Source organism: Poecilia reticulata, chromosome 5, assembly GCF_904066995.2.
Source record: "Poecilia reticulata chromosome 5, P_reticulata-male-v2, whole genome shotgun sequence".
NCBI lineage: Eukaryota > Metazoa > Chordata > Actinopteri > Cyprinodontiformes > Poeciliidae > Poecilia > Poecilia reticulata.
Window position 1 is genome coordinate 24,157,331 of NC_088834.1, and position 9,765 is coordinate 24,167,095.

The window sequence follows — 9,765 nt, forward strand, 5'->3', positions numbered from 1 at the left end:
ATAATACCAAAAAAATAAGTGCTTTCTGAAGCTACTGTTCATAAAATTTGGAACAAGGTGGGTTTTTTTCTACCTTGGGTGCGCGCACGTCACTGTGTACGCGCATTACGTTCTGCAGACACGCGCAATGATAGCCGGAAGCATCGATGGGAGGAAAATAAAAATCGATAAAAGCCAGTGTAATTCGCGAGTGTAAAAAAAAATCTCCTACTTGCTGTCCTTTCTCTGACCACAGGCTCGAGTTCCTGCGTGTTTTTATCTCACCGCCGTGCCGGAGGGGACGACAGACGGCAGAAAACCCGCTCCGTTTGTGCGAAGTTGCTCGGTGGGGGTTTATAGCTGACGTGTGGAGAAGTTGAGACTGCTGGAGCGCAGATAAACAAACATAAACAAGCAGGGGTCAGTTGAGAGCCTGTTCGAACCGAACCAGTAGCTCGGGGAGATGGCAGGGACAGCCAAACCCCGGTTTTGAGCCCGGGAATGATCCGCAGGAGACGGTGACTTCCACTGAGACTTGCTTCTTCATGTCAACTGTCAACACTGGCAACACAAAAGAATTTGGAAAACACGAGGAGCAGCCACAGGCTTTAGGAGGAAATCCACTGCTCCACTTACTGTTGTCCACATACAGCGACGTTAGCATGGCCGGCCAATGAGTTCACCTTTCAGGTTTCAGCTGGGAGCAAACGAAAACGTATAGTTCAAGGAGGCAGAGGTAAACACTTTTTGTTTTTTTTAAAACTTTGCAGTTCTACCTTTAAGGGCCTCAGAAGAAACCTAGCTTGACAGGCCACATAGCATGTTTGTGTTTTAATTCTTGATGTAGCATTTTGGTTTGTCTGTCTGTTTACACCAAGTTAAAAAAGACTGAGATGTTTCCAAGCTGTTGACTCAGTTTGTTACCTTCAAATAGAACCGTCCCTCTCATGATCTCTCTGTCTCCTCTCTAGGTTTGCTGATCTGTGGCCCCTGGGTGTCACAAGTGGAATGAACATGGCCCATCAGGCAACCCCTAGTTCTCAGAAGGCCCTGATGATGGAGCTGAAGTCCCTGCAGGAGCAGCCGGTGGAGGGCTTCCGCATCACCCTGGTAGAGGAGTCTGACCTCTACAACTGGGAAGTGGCCATCTTCGGACCGCCCAATACTCTATATGAAGGAGGCTACTTCAAGGTGGGAGAAATCTGCACAAATGGTCACTTTGCATTCATTATCTCAAAGAGCTGCTTGGATGCAGTATTTGCATTGTTGTGATATTACTATGTAATGGTAATGATGCCATATTGTTACCATATTAACATGCTGAAGGGCACAGAAGCAGTGGGAACATCTTGATGATAAAAGTGAAAAGAGGAAAAGTTTGGTCTATCGCAAACAATATTGCCTTTCCAGTATTTAACAAAAACATAATTGCAAGTATCTCTCAAATTGTCCAAAATATGTATTCAGAAATATAAAAGTTTTGCATGATCACCTAAAATGACTTTTACGTTAAAGAAGATAATGGTTACGTTAGCCCTCAATTTCTTTGCTTTTCTTTTTCTCTTCCATCATCTCGATGTCCTTAAAACTTTGAGCTTAGCATCTTGATGGCAATAAAACACATTTGCATGCCGAGCGCGAATGCAAGGCTCTTAAAATACATTCGTCCATCTAATCCAAGTTAATATTGCAATGACCATTTGAATTTATTTGTTCAAACCCAAAGAGTCCCACCATCCTAGAGATCTAAAAAGTATAATTCACATCTTCATCCTTCTTCTTCTGCAAGTCGATTTTTTTTTTTTTTTTCAGTCATTAATTCTGGTTCCATTCTCAGTCTCCACTCCTCATCACTGTATGGTGGTTGTAATTCAGAAAGCTATTTTTGGCTTGGTGACTGCTATAAATGGCATTTCAGCACAGAGAATGAGTAGGTCTAGATTAGACTCCCCATCTGTCTTTTTCTAAAAAAAAAGAAAAGAAAAAAAAAGACAGATGAAAGACAGAAAATGCAGGTCAGACACGGGTTTGTGTGAGGTTGTGTTCATACAGGTGTAGCTGGAGTTTACAGCGGGTGTACAAAATAGGTCAAATAATTAATTGGGTTTTTTTTTTGCCCTGCCTTTTTTAAACTTTGTACAATACTTCCTCATCCTCATACGCAGCTCACTTGCAGATAAAAATAAGAGAAGCATTAGAAAAAGGCTGAGGATCCAGATTTATAGATGCTAAAGATGGATACTGTGGTTGAAAGTAAATGTCTCAGTAAGTAGAAGCACTGTTTGTTAGGCTAGCCAATATATTTACTTGCTATTTAGAGCTCTCATGATATGAATCAGTGTAATGTTCTATAATAGCAAATATCACTAACCTCAAGTCAAAATACCACAATTTGAACATATTCCGGTAAAGATTCATCTTTGTTTAAACAAAGAGTTTAAACAAATTTAAATACATTTTCCTTTGGGATCAGTAAGGTATTTTTGATATGAATTGAATTGAAAATGTATTTCTTGATCTAATTTAATGCATCTCATTTATGGATTTTAAAGTGTAGGAACGATATGATGGAAAATCTTGGGGATTTTCTGACCATAACTAGATTAAACCTTGATGTTTGTTGATGCAGGCCACTTGCTCAGCTTTGTTTACATCTTTTGTGGTTGGATGACCCCTTCGCACATAAAAATATGTGGAACCTTAGAAAAAGAAATGGCAAGCCATTCACATGTCAACAAAGGTGTAATTCTGTTACTGTTTGAGGTAAATAAATATGATTCAGAGTTCCTGATTTACCTGACCTGGTATTTTCCTGATCTCTTAAATTGAAACATGACTAACGTGTCTCTGCAGAATGTGATGACAGGCTGTTGAGGTAATGTGCTGGAACAGGGAAACATCTAAAACATGCAGGGCAATGTACCCCCAAGATCAAGGTTAGATAACACTGATCCTACCTGCATATTTATTTTATTTTATTTTTTTAAATTGATCTTTATTTAACTGACACAAGTAAAAACATTTTCCCCCCTCATGAATGTCCTTCTTCTGGCAGTTCTTGTGCAATCAAGGGTTTAATCAAGTTATATATATATATATTTTTTTTTTTTGTCAAATATATACTAAATACAAATACATGGGGTTGTAAGAAGGACATACAGACAGTTGTTGTAAAATAAGATAAAAATGTGGTTTTCATTTTAATGTTTTGTGCTTGTCTTATGCTTTTGAGCAAATAAAAAAACACAACTATATCTGTAAAACTCCTGCCGATCTATGGCGATATTTATTTTCATGCTACAACATGGCTGTGGTGGTGAAGTTCAGTGATTAGCTGTGGACTGACGATAGTCTTATCTGACTAGCATGCAGCTAATTTGAGGCTGCTGGGTGCACACCCAGGCTCCCATGCTTAACACTTAATAACTGGACAATGATAAACTGAGGGGAAAAAAACTGAACCAGACTTGCAGTGAACAGCAAAACTATTCATAACCCTTGAACTTTTCTACATTTTACCGACACACCTATGTACGTTGGTGGCATTTTTTGTGATAAACTAGGATGAGGAAGTGCATAACCGTTCAGATGAAGAAAAGCAATGAGTTTTTTAAAATAATTTTTTTTACAAATCCTGAAAAGCGCTTTACTCTGATGCCCCTAAATAAAAAAAAAAAAACATGTAACAAATTAACTTTGAGAATACTTATTTAGTAAACAGCAGATTTATTACAGCACTAAAGAATGTCACTATTGAAGAGCAAAACTAACACTGCACATCATCCTCAAAGTTGAGCACGGTAGTGGCAGCACGGTCCTGTGGGGATGTTTTTCTGCAGCAGGGACAGAGAAGCTGGTCAGAGTTGATGGAAATGGGACCAAAAGGGATTATTGTATGAAGTTTGCTCCAAGTCAACATTTGAAGTATAAGATTTTACTCAAAAATTACCATTTTGTAATGAAGCATTTTGGGTCAACTTGCAAAGTGAACAGTTTGCTGAATTGTCACAATTCAGCTGTATTAAGGTCTTCTTTAAAGCAGCCAGCAAATTTTTCATGCTGTAGAATAAAGTAGTTACTTGTGTTCCCTTTCCCAATAGAATAGATTTTTTTTTGACTCCGCTGCATTTACTTTAAGGTTAAAATCACCTGTCATTTGACCCTGTACAGCTAAGGTCCCAGCAAAGGCTCAAAAGTACATAAACTACATTAACTGTGTCTCTGTTTATTCTTCCAGGCTCACATCAAGTTCCCAGTTGACTACCCATACTCCCCTCCTACGTTTCGCTTCCTCACCAAGATGTGGCACCCAAATATTTACGAGGTGAGAGCTTTCGGCTGATCTGGATGTGATGCTCACTTTTGTTGCTCATATGGCTTTTAGAGTTTCTGTTGCACTGAAGTTGTTGTTTACTTAATGAGGTTTACAGTGGTTAAAGCACGTTTTAGTGACAACCTGTGCATGCGTTGGGTAATAAGAGTGTTTTGGTTAATAACATTTTTTTACATTTTTTTTTTAAATTATTATTATTTCTTACTGATTCTCCTCTTAACAGATTTCAAATGGGATAAATAAGATGGTTGCATTTATGTCTGATTTCCTTTTTGGGCTCCAAATATGTGACATAAGCCATCAAAAAATGAAGACTTATTGCAACTTACAGTTGTCATTTGCAGCAAAAACGAGGTTCATGCTAAGTGCTTAAAGACTCAAATTGATGAAATTTTGTTATCTTGCTCCACAAAAGGTGCATGTAAACTTTGCAACGATCTAGGATAGAAATAGGTTTAGTGTGAAAGACTGTTTAAATATTGCTACTTTGGTTTTGTTCTACGTCACATTCTTACACATTGTTTGTTGCATTACGTTCCGTGGAAGTTTATATTCCTTTCTGAGAAACATAGCAGATGAAAAAACTGTGTGCCCTACAGAAGACCATCACACAGCCAGGCTGAAACACTAAACCACAGCTGTGCTTCAGTAAAATGAGTGTTGTGATCGGCCCTTACAGCGCAGATTGAATTTTTTTATCGTAAAAAGAGAGTAAAATCAAACCTTCTTCCTTTTTTCCTAAGCACACCTCGTTCATCTTGTCGGAAAACACCATGAGGATAATCCTGCAGCCTCACTTGAATTTACTAAGGACTTAGGAAAAGTAAACTGTGCTGCAATGAAAATCCAATAATCATGTAACTCAAACAGGTTGTAAGTTGAGCTTCAAAATGGGAGAAACGGGAGCGAGAGAGAGAGAGAGAGAGAGAGAGAGAGGGGAAAAAAAAGAGAAGGTAAAAGATTAAGACTTGTGTTTGAACTCAAACAGCGTGTTCATTGAATCAAAAATAAGCACACAAATGTGACTTTCGTGCCATTTTTGTGTCAAGCATCAACACCGCCATGAGCTCATGAGGGATTAGGAGGAAGGCAAAAACAATGAAGCAATATCTGTCATATTCTAATGACAGATATCAGTAGAATCTCTTCTTGATTTTTTTATAGATTCTTTTAGCATTTCTTATGTGTGTGCCATTTGTTGTTTTCCCAGAACGGAGATGTGTGCATCTCCATTTTGCACCCTCCGGTCGACGACCCCCAGAGCGGGGAGCTGCCGTCTGAGAGGTGGAACCCCACCCAGAACATAAGGTATTCCCTCTGCATCACGCAACGTCTGGTGATTTTTGTTGTCTTGGATGACTCTTGAAAGCAGGCTAAAAATAAAAAAAAAATAAAAAACCCTGAAGGAATAACTGTTTATTTTTGTACAACTTTTACAGAGCAAAAATGAAACGGAGGCCCCACTTGTGTCTTCAATCTAATTTAGAAAACACAAGGCTTCGTTCTAAAAAGAAAACTAGTGGAGGGGGGGTAGAGACACTGATAGAGCAGCTTTGCTGAATAACTGCTAAATTTAGCACGTCAGCAGGATTCACATCACAGAGGGAAAACTGCTGAGTCCGTGTTTGGGAACTCGAGCAGAGTGGAGGTAGCGTGTAATTGAGCCACATGGGGGACGCAGGATGAGCATAATGTTTCTGACCGTGCCGATGCAATCCGATGTCTGACTGTGTGTACGTGTTGCTGTGCTCTCTCTGCCGTCAGGACGATCCTGCTCAGTGTGATCTCTCTGCTCAACGAGCCCAACACCTTCTCGCCAGCCAATGTAGACGCCTCGGTCATGTTTCGCAAATGGAGGGACAGCAAAGGCAAAGATAAAGAGTATGCAGAGATTATAAGGTAACGCACTGCGGTGGCTGTAGACGGGTGCCTCTGCTGCATGGAGTTCATTTACTTTAGTGATTCCCTTCAAAACATTGATCTCAGGTGTTGTTTAGATTCATCACACACAGGGTGACCAAATACTTTGTGTTGTATTTAACAGTTTTCATTGCAAGAAAATTATGTTGGTAGCAATTTTATCCTGATAAAGAAATTGTCTCCATTCACATCAATCACCTGTGCTGGACCGACCAGATTTATATAATTCTTAAAATACGACTGGTTGAAACATCATGTCTTCATCTCCAAAGTAGTCTTACTAAATTAAATGACATGCAGTCTTTCACCTTTTTGTCACGTTTCTCTGTTTCCAGAAGGAAACATTTTTGAAGTCTGCCATATTTAGTGATGTCTTGTTTCAGTGAGATGCAGTTTAAACCTGTATTTTTAAAGCCAACACTAAGCTCAACATTTTTTTCAAATTCTTAGTTGTTTTCCCCTCCCCCCCGCCATCTTGCCTGCAGGAAGCAGGTGTTGTCAACGGCGGCGGAGGCTGAGCGGGACGGCGTGAAGGTGCCGACCACGCTGGCCGAGTACTGCGTCCAGACCCGGGTCCCCTCTCAGGACAGCAGCTCCGACCTGCTCTACGACGACCTCTACGACGACGACATGGAGGAGGAGGACGAGGACGAAGACGAGAGCGAGATGGAGTCCGTGGGCGAGGCCGGGGCCATCAGCTGCCTGGAGGACGGTGGGACGTCCACCAGGCGCTACGACAACCAGGACGACTCTGGCAACGAAGACTCATGATGATCTGGACGATAAATCCTCCCTGCCAATTTAGTCCTGCGGTCGTCTTTCATTTTTCAGAGTATGTGGACGTGTGTGTGTGTGTGTGTGTGTGTGTGTGTGTGTGTGTGTGTGTGTGTGTGTGTGTGTGTGTGTGTGTGTGTGCGTGTGTGCATGTGTTTGCACAAACAGTGGGGTCAAAAGTCTACTGCCAAAACGTTTAATCATTTGTTGAACTGATACAAGTTTGATTGAGTCACTGTTTTCACATGCTGTCAAAAAAAAAAGAAGAAACAACAACTTTGCAACAGATGTTTGTTGGCACTATTTCCACTTAAAGTCAGAGTTTGGTGTTCTCACCGTTTGCCTTAATAACACCTTGCACTCTGTCTAATGTTTAGCAAAGTTTGAGTAAAGAAATTATTCCAGCCCAGTCTAGGAGATTCTTAAAAATATTACTAAAACTCATATTTTAGATTTATAAAGCATTCAGTCATTTTTCATCCTCCGTCTCCACATGCAAACGTCAAACTAGACGACCCTCCCCATGAATATTTACATCGCCAATCTAGTTTAATTTCCATGCTGTACCAGTTCCTGTCATATTTTTACTACACTCATGAAAATTTGATTACTCTTCATCCTTGCTTTGTGTCATCAGTGTTGGCACAGTGCAGTGTGCTTCATGGATGCCATCTGGAGTCAGACTGGCCCAGGTTTGAATGACAGAAGAAACTTTGTACGATCTTTGTCTTGACAATGCCACTATTGTTGAAAACCTAATGAATAGGTTTATTTTAGTATATGAGTACTTCATTAGTGGAAATGTACTCATTAAAAAATGTAACAAAGCGGTGTCCTTTGAGCTCCACAGGCTGTCGGCGCTGATGAATGACGCTAATAAGTTGCATTATCTGCCTGCAGTTGAGAGAGATTGGATCCGTGGTGTGTTTTCTTGCAGCTGTTTTCCCCATTTACCTAATTGAGACGATGTGTTCTCTGACTTGCCTCTTGTATTTCCTGCTGCGTCTCAGACAGTCTGGTGAGGGGGGACACTTGGCCCTTTGGCTCATTAGGCGATCAATGAGCTGGGCAGCTTGTCCTCTCAACTCTCATTTAGGACGACCCTGTCTCTCGAAGTTCTCCGTTTGACTTTCACTTGATTGTCTTCCAGTGTCTTGGAAAAATGTCCACAACCCATCGCCGATACCACACTGCAGCCATTCGAACGCGTGTGTTTTATGGACACAAAGTGTTTAAAAAAAAAAAAAGAGGTTCTAGGGGTGGTGAATACTTTTTGCAAGGTACTGTAACTCAATTTTTCTGTCATATGTCGACCATTCGAGCTTCAGGGCCTGAGAGAGAAATGATGGTCAATGACGATCCTCGGAACCAAACGACTCATCTCTACGTCCTTTTCTTGCTCATTCCCAGACCATGTCGCTCTGTCAGCCTCCGATACACATGATGTGAGTGTTCACACACCTCCGAATGTCGCAGTCGGTCCATTTCTCGGTGCTTTGTATCGAGTTTTTTTCTCTCTTAGTTAAGAGAATCAGAATTACTCCGAATTATTAGGTACTTGTCCTTTAGACAAGCCAGACATTGAGATGCAGTTGATGAGAAGAAGTAAAAAAAAAAAAAGTTGCTGTGTGACTCAAACTTGTGCTTTGATGCTACTTCATTAGAATTGAAAATGTATTTCTGTTAAAAGAACAGAAAAAAAAATCATTTAAATAAGACACTGATTGCCTGTTACCTGTTTGTGTGTGTGTGCGCGCCTGTGTGTGAGAGCATTTACTTTTAGCATTTTTTTTTGTTTGTTCTTTATGATGTCAAGTTTTTTATCTTCACCCAAACGTCGCCTCCATTGGATTACAGTCAAGACTCTCGTCACCTGAGCGATGAATGAAACTTCCAGCTCGAGAGAGAGGACTCGTCTTTTATTTCCTGCTTTTCTGCCAGCCTGGATCAGCTGGAGATTTTGAGGGATTAAGAAAAACAACAGACCTTCTTAGCATTAAGCTTTTTGAACATGCTGAACAGCACAACGTGACTGACGTAAAACACACAAATCTCACACAATCTTTGCGCTCTGAGAGTCTCTCGTCCCGTTGAGCGCTCATTTCAAACGGATGGATTTTTACGCCACGGACACAAACAAACCCCCACATGAGGTCTCATCTGAAAAGCATGCTGAGGATTTACATGTTTTGTTTGTTTTTTTTTTTGTTTTGTTTTTTTGACTACACTTATTATAGGATACCCATTGGATTTTAATGTGAAGCTGAAGGAGTGAAAGCTTTTTCTCCTGGTCCTGTTCTTTGGGGGGACCACAGAAAGTGAGGAAGACTCTGGAAATGGACCTGCAACATGATTCGGAAAGATGCCTACAGATCTCTGGTTGTCACTAAATATTGCCTTCTTTTGCCCCCCTGCCCTCCACTCCCAACCCCAATCATGCACAAACATAAACCCCTGTTAACGATTTAAAAGCACCAACTTTGTATATCTCCAAGACAAATTGCTCAACATGTTATGATGTGCACAGATCAGCTATAATATTACGAAGTGAAAATCATCTTAGCCATTCTGATCCCTTTTTTAGGCAGTAATTGATTACTTTTACGTTTAAGGAGTGATTTTAAGTGGCTTTAATTGGACTGCTGGGTCATATCATCTCCACTAAAGAGTTAAGAGATGCAGCTGTCAGGTTTTCACTGGACAAAACTAATTTCTAGTTTTCTTTTTGTTCAGACCTGCCTAATCCCAATTTTTATTTC

The 9,765-nt window shown here is 40.5% G+C and overlaps 1 protein-coding gene across 1 annotated transcript; it reads left to right on the top strand.

Annotated features, from left to right (window-relative positions):
* Positions 1–104: 104 nt before the first annotated feature.
* Positions 105–7,036, top strand: ube2r2 (ubiquitin-conjugating enzyme E2R 2). Its single transcript, XM_008409473.3, has 6 exons — positions 105–715; positions 951–1,170; positions 4,217–4,303; positions 5,523–5,620; positions 6,077–6,211; positions 6,718–7,036. The coding sequence occupies exons 2-6, from the start codon at positions 988–990 to the stop codon at positions 7,001–7,003; spliced, it is 789 nt and encodes a 262-aa protein (XP_008407695.1). The 5' UTR covers positions 105–715; positions 951–987; the 3' UTR covers positions 7,004–7,036.
* Positions 7,037–9,765: the final 2,729 nt, after the last annotated feature.